The 14458-nt window shown below is 37.9% G+C and overlaps 1 protein-coding gene across 2 annotated transcripts in view; it reads right to left on the reverse strand.

The window, feature by feature from the left end:
• Positions 1-14458, reverse strand: part of MATCAP2 (microtubule associated tyrosine carboxypeptidase 2) — a 91072-nt gene that overhangs the window by 55421 nt on the left and 21193 nt on the right. For both annotated transcript variants that reach the window (XM_026702246.2, XM_087917600.1), the window contains exon 2: positions 2523-3199. In XM_026702246.2, the coding sequence (XP_026558031.1) occupies positions 2523-3199 (677 nt within the window). The remainder of the gene's footprint in view (positions 1-2522; positions 3200-14458) is intronic.

Here is a 14458-nt window from a genome sequence, read left to right on the forward strand (position 1 = left end):
GATGCTTAAGTCTGGATCCTGGTCCAATAAGGAATCAACCCAAGTGCTTATTTATCCAATTAGTCAAATGAACGCCTGAGGCCAAAAAACACTGGGTTGGAAAGATAAGGCCTCCAGCAGCTGAACTCCCAGACAACAAACTGGGAGGGGAGGAAGGTGCTGCTATTGCTTCGCCCTGAGCGCGGCTGCGGATTGCCAACAGTAGTTTAGGAGAGAGACTCTGTACAGGCTGGTAAGGCCTGTATGGAGAGCTGGAGAACACTCGCAGCAGAGAAAAATTGCGATGGCGCCCGACTGCGAGGCGGTGCCCAAGGAGGCGGCCACCTACTTGCTGAATGTTGGGGCTGCTCAGGGCAGAATCAGGCCCCTCCGGCGAGCCTAGAAAGCCGAGAGGGGCCGCGAGGAAGAGTTTGCCCCTTCCGGGGATGATCGGCGTTCGGGTGGGGGGAAAACCAGCGGCGCTTTGGAGCGCTTAAATTCAAGCCGCTAACGAAGGCGGAGTGGAAGTCGGCAGGAAAGAAGCTCTAAGGAGAGAATCTGGGGGGTTAGCGCCAGAGCGCTTCTAATCCACCTGCTATCTTTCTCCCCCTGGGGGCGATGAACGCGCTCCCCTGAGTCTGAGATGAAAAACCTGGTTGCGCAGAGGCTAGGGAAAGAGAGATAAAGAGCAAATCTTCCAACGATCTTGATTGGCCAAGGAGCTGCACAAAACAACAGCCTAGCCTTGACAAGGCTGGGCGAGACTCCAACGGAGGCAGCGAACTAGCCTCCAAGCACACAAGTCAATTCAATCACTTAAGGACTCTGAGAAGGCCAGCAGGTCCTGCAGCTTGAAAACGGGCGCGCTGCAGCGATCAAAGATAAGGAAATTGGCGCCCAGCCACGGGGCGGCACTTAAAATGGCGGCTGCCTGCGATGTGGACTTACAGGGCTCCTAAACAGCGGCCAAAATTCTCCCCAGGGGCAATCCAAGGACCCCAGGGGGAGGACAAGGAGGAAGAGTCAATAACATTAGCATTTTAGCATTTTAATGAAGGTCTGTTAGGCAATAAGGAAGAAGGCGGGGGGTGGCTAGAAAGTTAGCTAGCCTTCCCCTAGGCACCCTCTGGGACTAGGAGACTTCCCCGGGGAATTGAGAATCGAAAAATCAAGTTAAATTTATGTATTACCTATAGCTCTATTTCAAGCTATTTAGGTCTAATCAGTTAGCCCTACCCTTCTGAGATTTGAACCCGGGCTACTTGCTTATTAGGTGGATGCTTTAACCTCTAAGCCATAGAATATCCTCCTGCACAGGGCTAAGAAGAGAATAAATCAATACAACCTGATAAGAAGAAAGTTTTCTTGAGACGGCCAAGAGAACTGAAAAACACTGCCTACTCTGCACGAGGCTGAGCATAAAACTGGGGAACGCCAGCAACCGAGCCACGTGATGGAAGGCGGAGCGTTCCTCAGTAATTAAGCTCAGCCTACAACGACGCAGACTGAAGCACTACCCACTCTCTGGATGATCCGAGCAGCTCTAAGGAGAATTTCTCCATTTTCCTTGCACTACATATATGTAGTAAGTCAAATCTATCTATTTATATGTATGCCTGCATATATGATTGTTCCATTTATTTCAAAAGAAGTGGACAACTCTATTGTAAAGAGTCATGAAGAATAGCCTAAAGGGAATGCAGCTGCCTTTGTGGCATGACACATGATGTACTGCATATTAAAAGTTCCATATTTTATATTATATTAGAATTAGGGATGACATGATAGCAGTATTCCAATATTTGAGGGGCTGCCACAAAGAAAAGGGGATCAAATTATTCTCCTAAACACCAGAGGGCAGGACAAGAAACAATGGTTGGAAACTAATGCAAGAGAATTAAGGAGAAACTTAACCTAGAATTAAGGAGAAATTTCCAAACAGTGAGGACAATTAACCAGTGGAACAGCTTGCCTTCAGAAATAGTGAGCACTTCAACACTAGAGGTTTTTAAAAAGAGATTGGATGGCCACCCTTCTGCCAGAGCAGGGAGCTGGACTAGAAGGCCTCCAAGATCCTTTCTAGCTCTATTCTATTCTAATATCCCATGACTGTGAGTAGTTCCTTTCACGTCTACAAATGTTGATACGTAAGCCCATGAAATGTTTGAGGAAAATATGTTTTCTCCTGTACCTGAGTGAGAAATCCTCTCTTCTCCAACAGAAGCCTAAGCAAAAGGTATGGATATCTGCAAGATTACATGAAACATCCCGTCATAAATTATGTAATCATCCATTTGTTTGATGATCCATGTGTTATTGCTTTGATGTCACTGCTTGTTTCAGAGGCTATTGTCAATAGAGGCCTTTCTCTTCTTAAAATGGAAAGGAAAGCCGCACAAGTGCTCTGTGTCCTTTCCTCCTCCTTTTCAAAAGCTCTTTCCTAATCAGACTATCCCCTTTCTAAGCTAATAGATCTAAGGAAAAAATAAGAGGGGAAAGAAGAAAAACTGAATCAAAAAGAATTATAGCAAAGGTATCTTTACCTGTTTAAGAAATAAACTGGATGCTTGGCTGTACTTTTCAAGTACACTGGGAAGGACAGAACTTGCATATTCAAACTGTGGGTTAGAGGTAAAATCTGATTTGAAGAACTTTATCTTCTCCCTTTCCACATTGGAAGGCTTGATTGCAGTGAGGATACAAAGCTTTCGACCAGCGGCATCTCCATCTTTTAAGCAGCTTTTAGATGTTTGCAACTGTTTGGCCTTTCCTAGGCTAAAGGTAAAATGTTTTTTGGATTTATTCTTGGGTGGAGTTGACAATCCTATGCTGTTTCCTGTTACTGAAATACTTTGTGCTAATTTAATCCCATTGCGGAGTGAGTTGGGAATAAAATAGGAGGAATGTCTTTTGAAACAGCACCACCCATTTGGGGGAATGAACAGCGGTGTCTTAACCTTGTGGCGTTCATTACCATGTGAGCCATGAGTGGGTTTGGTGGGCTTCCGGAGTCTTTTGTGATGGGCTGATGAATATTTCTGGTGTTTTTTTTCCTCTTTGCTCTGCAGCAAAACATTGTAGCTGCTTGTGCCTGTGGTGAAATTGTCCTTAAGAATGCAGGATTTAACACTTCTGGTTTCATTCATGCAAATAAATTTCTGTTCTTCAGGCTTCAAAATGGACTTCTTGGACAGTTCTTGCTCTGGCCAGTGAAGCTTTTCTGAATTAAAATAAAAATAAAAACCTAATTCAATCAAAAAGGTTTTTCTATATTTTAATTTGTAATGTGAATGTAAGCATAGAAATATATCAGATAAGTTTTAATAGTAAACTATAAACATCTCTAAGAAATTTGGACTTCCACACACAATTATCAACATTAGGGAAGCAAAAAAAGGACATAGGCTGACTTTGCTCTTTCTAAAATTCCGCTATCTTTTAAAAATATAGATACGGAAACATTTTGGATTTTACTCTATGTTAACATGGTGAATTTGTCATAAACTTTTCTGTTTAAGTGCATGAACTGTAAAACAGGAAAACTGCCCTGTCTGCTACACTAAACAATTATGTAAAAAACTCTTTTCCTCCATCATTTAAAAAACTAACATGGAAAATAGATACCTGGGGGGGAAGCAGAACAGCAAAATCAAATGTGTACTATGTCTTGATGTCACATGAACATATGCCAGTTACATATTGTAATGGCATGATGCTCATTTTATCATTTTTACAAAACTGTCAGATTCTGCAGATTAAGGTGTGAAAAGATGTGAAATCTCAATACCCCATTCAGATGTATAATAACATATTACAGTACAATCCATCTCTTGTGTATTATACTCGGCTAAGTGTTACAGTCAGTGTTGGATGTATATTTTGTGTATATTTGTAGATATTGTACTCTCAAATTGCAAATGGAGACGTTTGATTTTTTTTATTTTTAAGTGGTTTGGTTTTATTGTATTGCGAACAGGTGCTGGGTGCATCCACAGTTTCATTGTACTTGTACAATGACAATAAAGTTCTTCTAATTCTAATTCTTCAAGCACAGGATTTCTCAATCTCAACCATTTTAAGATTCTAGACATTCCAGTCCATGCATCTTAAAAGTACTGTATTTTTCACACTATAAGACACTCTGGACTATAAGACGTACATTAGCTTTAGAGGAAAACAAGAAAAAAAAAAATCTGCCTCTGCCTCCCAACATCCATCAGGTATTCATCCATCTAGTGTCCTTGCAGCAAACAGCAAACAATCTGGTCAGCTTCAACACATTATTGCAGCCCCAGATGTGGCTCGTCAGGGCTCCACTCCATTGTGCCTACCATCAGTCAACTGAGATGAACTGCTGCCACCTCCGGGGAACACTGGAGCCTTCACTGCTGAGCAGCTGATTGGTGGTTGGTTCTGCCTCCTGGAATACCGCCAATCAGCTGTTCTAGGCAGTGGGGGCGCCGCTGCCTATTGCCACCCATTCACCACCACCCATTCACTGCCACTGTTTGCAGCTGATCACTATGGCGGCAAACGGGTGGCATGAATGAATAGTGATAGGCAACAATGGTGATCCCCGTCTAGGACAGCTGATTGGTGGTATTCCGGGAGACAGATCCAACTGCCAATCAGCTGCTTGGCAGCAAAGGCTCCAATGTTCCCTGGTGGCGGTGCTACACCAAACCCGCTTTCACCCACCACAATATTTGCTCTGCAAGAAGCATAGACAATTCTATCCACTTTTGGTGGTGGGGGGAAGTGTGTCTTATAGTGCAAAAAATATGGTAGTTGAGCTCGAGAAACACTGCTCTACCAGAAAAAGTGCTATTGACCAGATAAAGCTTTCCCAGACTGGATGCCCTCCATATACCTCCCATTCTCTTTCAAAATTCCTCAACTGGAATAGCCATTAAGTCTCCTTTAAATGTATATCAATTTCTTTTCCCATGTTTGAATGGAAAAGAAAACATGCTTACAACTTATAGAGCAGACTTTCAATTCTAAAAATTCTAAAAGTCCATTTTTCTGCGCTGCACTGTAAGTTCAAACTCTGCCTACAATAGGGAGATGGAAAGAAGAGGGAGAATATAACAGAAAAATTACTTGGGGAGTAAAATCACTATTTTATTCAGCTTTAGCATGTTATAGGCTTAATACTTTTACCACAGGAAAGGCAAAAAAGGACTAGGAGTGGGAATACAAATTGAAACATATATGAGTAAGTTCTACCTCCTTTTGTTATTTGAAAGAAAATAAATTGAACTGATGCTTCCTGTTATACTTCCTTCTCAAGAACAAGCATGTTACGATGTAATCACAGCAACTATTGCATTGACAACATGTTTGGATCATACCTTGTAATAACATTATTAACTCTAGTTCCTATCTATAAATCTATCTAGCACAAAGTGCCTGTTGTAGTTGATTGTTATCCTATTCAGGGCAAACATTGCAGTTATAGGTAATACTAATAATTGCTGAGACAAATATAATACAGGTAGTCCTTGATTTGCAATCATTCATTTAGTGCCATTTGAAATTACAGCAGAAGTGAAAAAAAGTGACTTATGGCTGTTTTCCATACTTAAGATGGAATTCCCAGAATAATTTTGAACATTTTGGAAATGTTCTTTTGGAAGCACACCCAGAAAAAGAGATGGCGTTGATCTTCTTAGATGCACAAAAGGCGTTTGGCAATGTGAAGTGGCAATTTATGCTAGCACAACTGAAATAAATGGACTTTGAGGAAAGGTTTATTAAGATAATTAAGGTGATATACTACAAGAAAACTGCAAAAGTGATGGTAAATGGGGAGATGACTGAAAAGGTTAATATTAAAAAAGGAACAAGACAAGGATGTCCCTTGTCACCACTGTTATTTGTATTGACATTAAAAGTATTAAATAGAAATATTAGATAAGGTAGGGAGATAAAAGGTATGGAAATAAAGAAAGAAAAAAACTATAAACTACAAGCATTTGCAGATGATTTGGTTTTTATACTAGAGGAACCATTAGAGATAGGACCAAAATTAATTGGAAAAAAAGAGGAATATGGTGAAGAGGCAGGATTGAAAATAAATAAGGGAAAGATTTTAGTGAAAAATGTTGCAGAAAAACAGAAGAGCTAATGGAAAGATTAGACATTCAGATTACTAAGAAAATAAAATACTTAAGAATTCAATTAATAGCAAGGCGTGTAACGATTAAGGAAGATAACTATTATAAGTTGAAACTGCAAATTAAGTTAGATTTGGGAAAGTGGAAGAAACTACAACTGTCACTAACAGGGAGAATAGCAACAATTAAAATGAATATACTGCCTAGACCAGACATCGGCAAACTCATTAGTCAACAGCACTAAATATCAATAGTACAACGATAGAAATTTCTTTTGAGAGCCAATTTTTTAAAACTTAAACTATATAGGTAGGTACATTGTTATTAACTTAATTAGGATACTCCTAAACTGACCTTTGCTAAAAACGTCCTCAATCTGAGTAAGGTACGTTCGTTGAGGTCAACCCCTTCCAACTCTCCCATCCACACTCGTCTTGTGTATTTGTTTTGTCTATATCTCCTTTCGTTCATCCTCTCTATATGTCCAAACCATCTCAACGTACCTTTCTCAATCCTCGACACTACATTTTTTTTCACTCCATAACATTCCCTAAAATAAACTTTAAAGTTTTAAGTTTTAGTTAAACTATAGGTACGTTGAATAAAACTTGATATTATACTTAACGATAGTATTTGATGATAACATTAAATTCCTTACAATTTACCTTACAATATCCATAAAATTAAATCATGACAATGACTGACAAATACTAATGTGAACAATGGCCTTGCATCTTGGAAAATTTGGGTAAGTCAGTTTTGTATGTTGTTGTTTTTAATTTTAGGCATGATTCCAGGTTCTCATCAGGTTCATGCTTGAAAATGATTGTTCGCATAAATATGTAGACCCGAATAAGAAAAGAACAAAAATTCTAGTTTTTTCAGTTGATTATATGAGTCAGGAATACTATTCCAGGTGTTAAAAATCAACAAATCTTCCTTCTCCAGGTCTTTCAAAGCAGACAATTTGTGCCGTGAACTAAGTTCACATTTGTTTTTCTCCAATATTTCTGTATCAGCACAAAGACGTTCAAATTTCGAGCTCCACAATTCTTTGTTTTTTAAATCCAGCAATTGCATTTCAAAGTTGCCAATGTCAATATTAAAGGGAGAAAAATTAAAATCTGTTACAGTAGCATTAAGAGGTTTTTTAACAAAGGCTAACATCGCTATACTGTTTCTGAATTCCTGAAACCTGTTGAGAAAAACTTCCCTCATATTTAAAAGTGTTGTTTTGAAATAGCAAGTGTCAGTATCAGAATTATTTTCTTGGTGATGTTTCAACAGGCTTTCAAAATCTTGAGCAAAAAGAGATAATTTGTTTTCAAATGAAATAACTTCTAACATCGAAAAAATTGTTTCCGTTCCCCTGTAGTTTACGATTAAGCTGATTTAGATGAGATGTAACGTCTACCATGAAATAAAATTTTTGGATCCACTGATCGTTTGTTAGTTCTGGATAGTGAGCACCCTTCTCAAGGAGAAATGCTTTAATTTCTGTTAATAAGAAAATGAAGTTTCAAAATATTTCCTCTTGATAACCAACATACCTTGTTATGCAGCAGAAGATCTGAATACTCTCCATTTCAACTAAAAAATCTTTAAATTGGCAATGATTAAGAGCTTTAGCTATAATGGAGTTGATAATCTTAATCACCAATTCCATAACTTTGCAAATTTATTTTGGAAATGTCTGCGCACAAAGCACTTCTTGATGAATGATGCAATGGTAAGTAAGTATCTCGTGATTAATTTTTTTTTTCAAAATAGCAACAAACCTGTTCTTACACCGGTTATACTTTTCACCCCGTCTGTTGAAATTGAGACATTTTTATCAAGTGGGATACGATGTTTTTCAATGCACTCAATTACAGCATTTGCTATATCCTCTCCACATGTTTGACCTTTGAGTGGCAATAATCCTAAAAGTTCTTCTTTAGGACCTGTAGATGAAATAAATCGTACAAAAAGTGAAACATGCGCTGTATCATTTATGTCACAAGACTCGTCAACTGCTATTGATAAAGCTGAAACCAATTTAAGATCTTCGACTTGCTGGTTGGTTATATTCAATATTTTAACTGTTCACTGTTTTAGCAGACAATAGTAACCCTTTAATTTTTTTTAGAATATCCGCTTTGTTCTTAAAATCCCGAAATAGCTCTTCAGATGCATTTATAAAACAACTTTTTATGTATTCGCCGTCTGTATATGGTTTTCCTCTCTTAGCAATCTCTTGACTAACCACAAAACTTGCAATATTAACATTGTTGGAAGATTGCATCCAGTAATTAAATACAGAACTTGATTTTTCTTGACTCTTCTGAAGTTCCTCAACTGATCTCTTCCTTGCATCACCGACAGGATATTTAGTACTAAATGACACGTATTTAGTTGGAAAGTGTCTCTCCAAATTTGACTTCTTGGTATGTGCCAATTTTTCCTGACAAATAAGACAAGGCGGAAGGCCATTTAAGTTTTGAATAAATGTGAAACTCTCGGTCCATTCAACTTTAAATTCACAGTTTCCATCTTCTGTTTTTCTTTGCTTCTTCTTTGTAGCCATGTTAAACAGGGCACCTAAAAAAAGTTTCATTTTATAATAATAAAGCCACCAACGCAAAATAATTACAATTCTTAAATTGATGACAAAAATACCTGTAGGATTTGCAGCTGACTGGAAAAATACAGGTAACTTTATGCTTCAAGTAGGAGGTAGGTGCTTGCTGGAGGCTGGAGGTGGGAAGGAAGTGGGTTCTTTTAACAAGGCTGGCTAGGCTGGGGCCTATGGGCTCTAGCCTGGCCAGCAAGGACCTCTGAGGGCTTTTAGAAGTTCTTGAGGGGGTGGGGGTGATCGCAATGGCTTGGAAGCAATCGCGGCGGCTTGGTAGCGATCGCGCGGCTTGGAAGTGATCATGGTGTCTCAGAAACTCGGGACAAAACCAGGTGGCAGGAAGAAGATCCAGGGCCTTCGGCAACGCGGCACAAGCCATTGCAGCAGCTTGGCCGGCTACGTGAGGCCCAGGCTTTATGCCACAGCCGCCAGAGGCTCCACAAAGGCCTGGATGAAGCCAGGTGGCGGGAAAGTGCGGTGGGGGCCTTGGCAGTGCAGTACAAGCGATTGCTGCTACATGGCCATCTGCGCGAGGCCTGGGCTTTATACCACGGCCACCAGAGTGTCCACAAAGGCCTAGACAAAGCTGGGTGGTGGGAAAGTGCGCCAGGGACCTTGGCAGCGTGGCAATCGCCACTGCTTGGCCAGCTACACGAGACCCCAGGCTGGAGGCCATGGCCTCCAGAGGGCCCCAAAAGCCCAGGGTGAGGCCGGGCAGCGGGAAGAATCACTGGGAGCATTTAGAAGCCTTTGAAGAGCCACACTCAAGTGGCCAAAGAGCCGCATGTGGCTCACGAGCTGCAGTTTGCCGACCACTAGCCTAGACTATTATATCTGTTCTAAAAAATTCTGATAAAATATATATTTTGGGAAAAAATATTTTGAAGAGCTCAGTGGAATAATACTAAAATATATATGGCAAGAAAATAAAGCAAGAGTTAATTTTAAAATGTTGCAGGATCCAAGAACTAGAGGAGGGTTTGGATTACCCAATTGGGAATCATATTATCAAGCTGTAGTCCTAACATGGATGAAAGAATGGATTGTACTGAGAAATACAAGGTTATTGACATTGGAGGGAGTTACAATTGATTTACAATTGGGTTGATACGCCTTTTTATGGTATGGGAAAAGTAAGATACACAGCTACTTTCAAAGACATTATAGCAGTAGCACTTAGACTTATATACCGCTTTATAGAGCTTTACAGCCCTCTCTAAGCAGTTTACAGAGTCAGCATATTGCCCCCAACAATTTGGGTCCCCATTTTACCCACCTTGGAAGGATGGAAGCCTGAGTCAACCTTGAGCCTGGTGGGATTTGAACTGCCAAATTGTAGCCAGCTGGCTGCAGAAGTAGCTTGCAGTACTGTAACCACTGCGCCACAGAGGCTCCTTTTATATTTTAATTTTTATATTATATTAGAAAGATTTTATTATTAATCTGGGAGAAAACAAGAGAACAATACTATTTGAAGATTCCAGTTTGGCTTTCAACAATGGAAGCGTTGATACATCCAAATATTATTAATAGGGGAAATATTGTTAGATACTAGGATATTTTGAATGCAAAGGATGAGCTCAAAAGGAAGCAAGAATTAAATGAACAAGGGTTTGATATGGTTTAGTATTCATATATGCAAATACATTCTAGATATGAAAAAGATGTGAAAATAGAGGATATTTATTAAGAACTGACAGAACTGGAAAAAATATTAACAGGAAGAGAAGAAAAACTGATTTAAAAAACTATAATTACCTATTGGGTGTTAAATTAGAAGCAGAGCAAGTGAAGGAGACAATGATAGCGTGGGCAAAAATTTTTGGCTATGCGATAGAATTAGATAAAGGGCAGAAACTTTGGGACAGAAATTATAAATTAACAATGTCAACAGTATATAAAGAAAATTTATATAAGATGTTTTACAGATGGCCTTTTGCATCGGCAAGACTGGCAAAGATGTTTAAAGATAAATTAACCAAATGTTAGAAATGCCACCAGACACCTGGAACATACTACCACATGTGGTGGACATGTACTGAAGCTAAGAAATGTTGGACAAAAATACACACATAGTTGGAAAAGATGTCAAAACAACATATAGAACTAAAACCTGAAATATTTTTGTTAGGAATGATATCTGAAAGTTATAGTAAAGAAAAGACATATTTAATTATTCATGTATTAACTGCAGATAGAATAGTATTTGCTCAAAACTGGAAAAGTGAAAAAAAATCCGAAAGAAGAGAATGTGATTAGGAAAATATTAGAATGTGCAGAAATGAATAGGTTAACACTGGCAATTAAAGGAAAAGAACAAACTGAATATTATAAGTTATGAGAATTATTTTATCTATGGTTGGAAAAGAAAAATGGAAATTAGAAACTAAATATATGAACATAGAAGATATAAATATAGACAATAAGATATATTATGTATACTAGTTCAAAATAAGAATGTAATGTAATTGTTGTTATGGTAAGGAAATTGTATTAACCTCAAATATTATGCATAAGTCATTTTTACCCAGGCGACACACTGTATAAGAAAAGATGGAATGTTTGTAAAATAAAAAAAAAAAATATTTTTAAAAAGATTATTTCAGCATTCCCGTATCACCTGATCAAAACTCAGATGCTTGGCAACTAGAATTTATTTATGATGGTTGAAATCCTAAGGATCCGTGATCACTTTTTGTGACTTTCTGATGGACAAAGTCAATGGGAACGCCAGGTTCACTTAACAACTATGTTACTAACTTAACAACTGCAGTGATCCACCAAACAACTGCGGCAGGAAAGGTCATAAAATGGTGCAAAACTCACTTAACTGTCTTGCTTAGCAACAAAAGATTGTTTGTAAGTTGAGGACTACCTATAAGGTCTACTTAGTGGTTCTCCAGCACTCTTTTTTCTTACCCTCAATCATACTTGTTTAATTCATTGTTAAAATTCAACATAATTCAAATTCATAATATCTCAGCACAAGAATCAATGTTGCGTAGTAAAATATATTCATGATTATAATGTATGGTATCACAAGATCTTTTCATTCTATAACAACAGAATGGCTGAAGCCACATGGTAAACTGCTCATGTAAATGCCATACCTTATTCAATATAAAAACAAGCAATAATTCATCATATTATACAAATATAATCAATTATTTAATTTCTTGATTTTAACTATTGAATTGAGTTATTACTGTAACTGGAAATTATAACACATATAAAGTATAATGTAAAAAACACCAATACATTAAATTATTACAACTCTGAACATCCATCAACAGTTTCAGCACTGATATGACTATAAAATTGTATAAAAGAAACTACAATTTAATCATAGAAAATTTAACTGGTATTAGATTTTAATTCTAATTTTCAAAATGTTGGAAAGGCCTTTAAATTAATATAAAGGAACACATACTCTTGAGAACAGAGGGGAAAATCATCTGACTTGTATCTCAAGAGTGTCATAGCTGGAGTTCAGAAACAGGAGCATGAGAAAGGGCTGGTATGAATATAATGCCAAATTAGAATTTATAATATAAAAATAATCATAATCTGTCAATACAGAGCTCAGAACAACCAAAAAATGCTTACTGTGAAAATAAATCCCAATAAGTCCACTGCTGCTTACTACTGAATAATGAGCTTAAAATTATAAATATATACTTTTCAGAGACATCCATAACATTTAATGTAACTTAACAAAATTATAAGATTTAATAAATCGCTAATTTACCCAATCTCTTGAATCTTGTTGGTGTGTCTACACTAATATTTTCCAATCTCTACGCTATACAATCTTGTTTTACCATATTTGTTAACATAAAGATGTAGTACTTCTGCTAACTCTTATTTAAATATTTATCTGAATCTTGTTCTTTCCTATGTGATAGCTGATCAATTACCCATCATGCCTTTCTTTCTATGGAATGGATTGATCCTCATTCTTTGATTATCAAGAAAGCTTTTTTTCTGAAAGTTTTAGAAGTTTAAGCCATATACTGAACACCAAACTAAGGTCTATTCCGTAATCCTTACTTGGAAGGGATTTGCCAACTGGGTGTATTTTTCCATATTCTGCTTCCTGGTGTGTAGTTTTTGATTAAGATGCTGTCCATACAGTGAGAACCAAATATTGAGTATTATATTACTTGAAGCAGGTTTTAACAATGAACAAAAAATTCTCCGCACCAAAGTTTAATTGTTTCCAGCATTATTTTCTTAATCACACTAATTCCAAATTCCAATATTTTTCCAACTTTTGCATCCTAATCCCTGTTAGTTGTACTATATCAATATTGGTTTATGCACCTAGCATCTAATGCAATTTATCTTATACCATTCCTCAGTGTTGTAGCATTATATTTAAAGTAAGTGAATATCAGTTGCTTACACTAACATTGACACTCTCTAGATACACACTAATTCTAATACCGGTAGTTACAGCCACACTTTACTATTTCCTTTCTGGTATCATTACAATTCCATTCCCTTTTATAGTCTCATGTCCTGAATAATATAATTTAACCACCTCAGTTAAAGTTATGTATTTTGGTTCACGTACATCTACTAATTTTCTAAAACGTCCAGTTTATACTGCATTTCAACTCTGAAATTTCATGTTTTCCTTGGTTTGTGATTGCCACATTCTGATGAGGTAGAAAAACTCAGTAAATTCAGTGATCCTGAAAGCAACACTGGTAGGAATAAGAACTCTTGATGGGATATCAAAATGGAAAGAATGAAATTAAGAGTTATTCATAACAAGAGCAAAGGCAATCTGGAAGCCAGTCCATCTAGAACAGGGATCCCCAACCCCCAGTCCATGGACTGGCACTGGTCCATGGCATACCAGAAACCAGGCCTCACAAACAAGTGAAGCCCCAAAACCATGCCCCCCTCTGTTCTGCAGAAAAACTTCTCTCCATGGAACCTGTCCCTGGTGTCCAAAAGGTTGAGGACCGCTGATCTAGAACAGCAAACAAAAAACAAAACAAATCTGAAAGAATTATATAGGTTTGTGCTTTGTAGCCAATAAATATGTTTGGATAGTTAGATGCCAGATGGTCTCTCTCCTCAAGATGGCTTATTTGAAGTATCTGAGGGGACAATGTGGCCAGAGCAAAAGTACAAGGAAGTCTGTTTACTTATAGTGCTAGCTTTACAAGAATAGTTGCAACTGGAACATTTGCAGTATTACTGAATTTAAATATATAAATTCTGTAAATAGGGAAGGGAGATAGAGAGTTCTTGCAACTCATGCAACCTGTTCACAGAAGCTTCCTAAAGCAGAGTAATTTAATACAGGAATGAGTTGAGAACTCTATAAAATTTCATCTCTTGAAATCCTATCCTACTCAGAGAAAGTTATTCCCCCTCTATGCACAAAAGAAAATAAAGCAATCTGGCAGCAAAGGAATTTTTTTTTTCTGGACAAAAAAGAAGGGGATGGATTTGTCTTAGCGTTACCACTCCAGCATTGCAAACATCCATACAGGCATTAGATGACAGCAAACAGATATCTAACTGTGATAGCATCTTGTTGTTATGGTTAGCCGGCAGCAGGTGTGGACAGTTGAGGAGAGTGAGGACTCAGATGAGGGGCCAGGACCATTAGGGAGTGGTCTGCTGCTTCAGAGATTGTGGGGGCTGGCAGCAGCAATGAGGTTTCCGAGGAGCCTGTGCCAAGTGTGCATGTGTGAAGGATTGCTTGCAGGAAAGAGCAGCTGCAACA

This window comes from Pseudonaja textilis, chromosome Z (genome assembly GCF_049901715.1).
Source record: "Pseudonaja textilis isolate UNSWEBS1 chromosome Z, rPseTex1.2, whole genome shotgun sequence".
NCBI classification, from domain to species: Eukaryota; Metazoa; Chordata; class Lepidosauria; order Squamata; family Elapidae; genus Pseudonaja; species Pseudonaja textilis.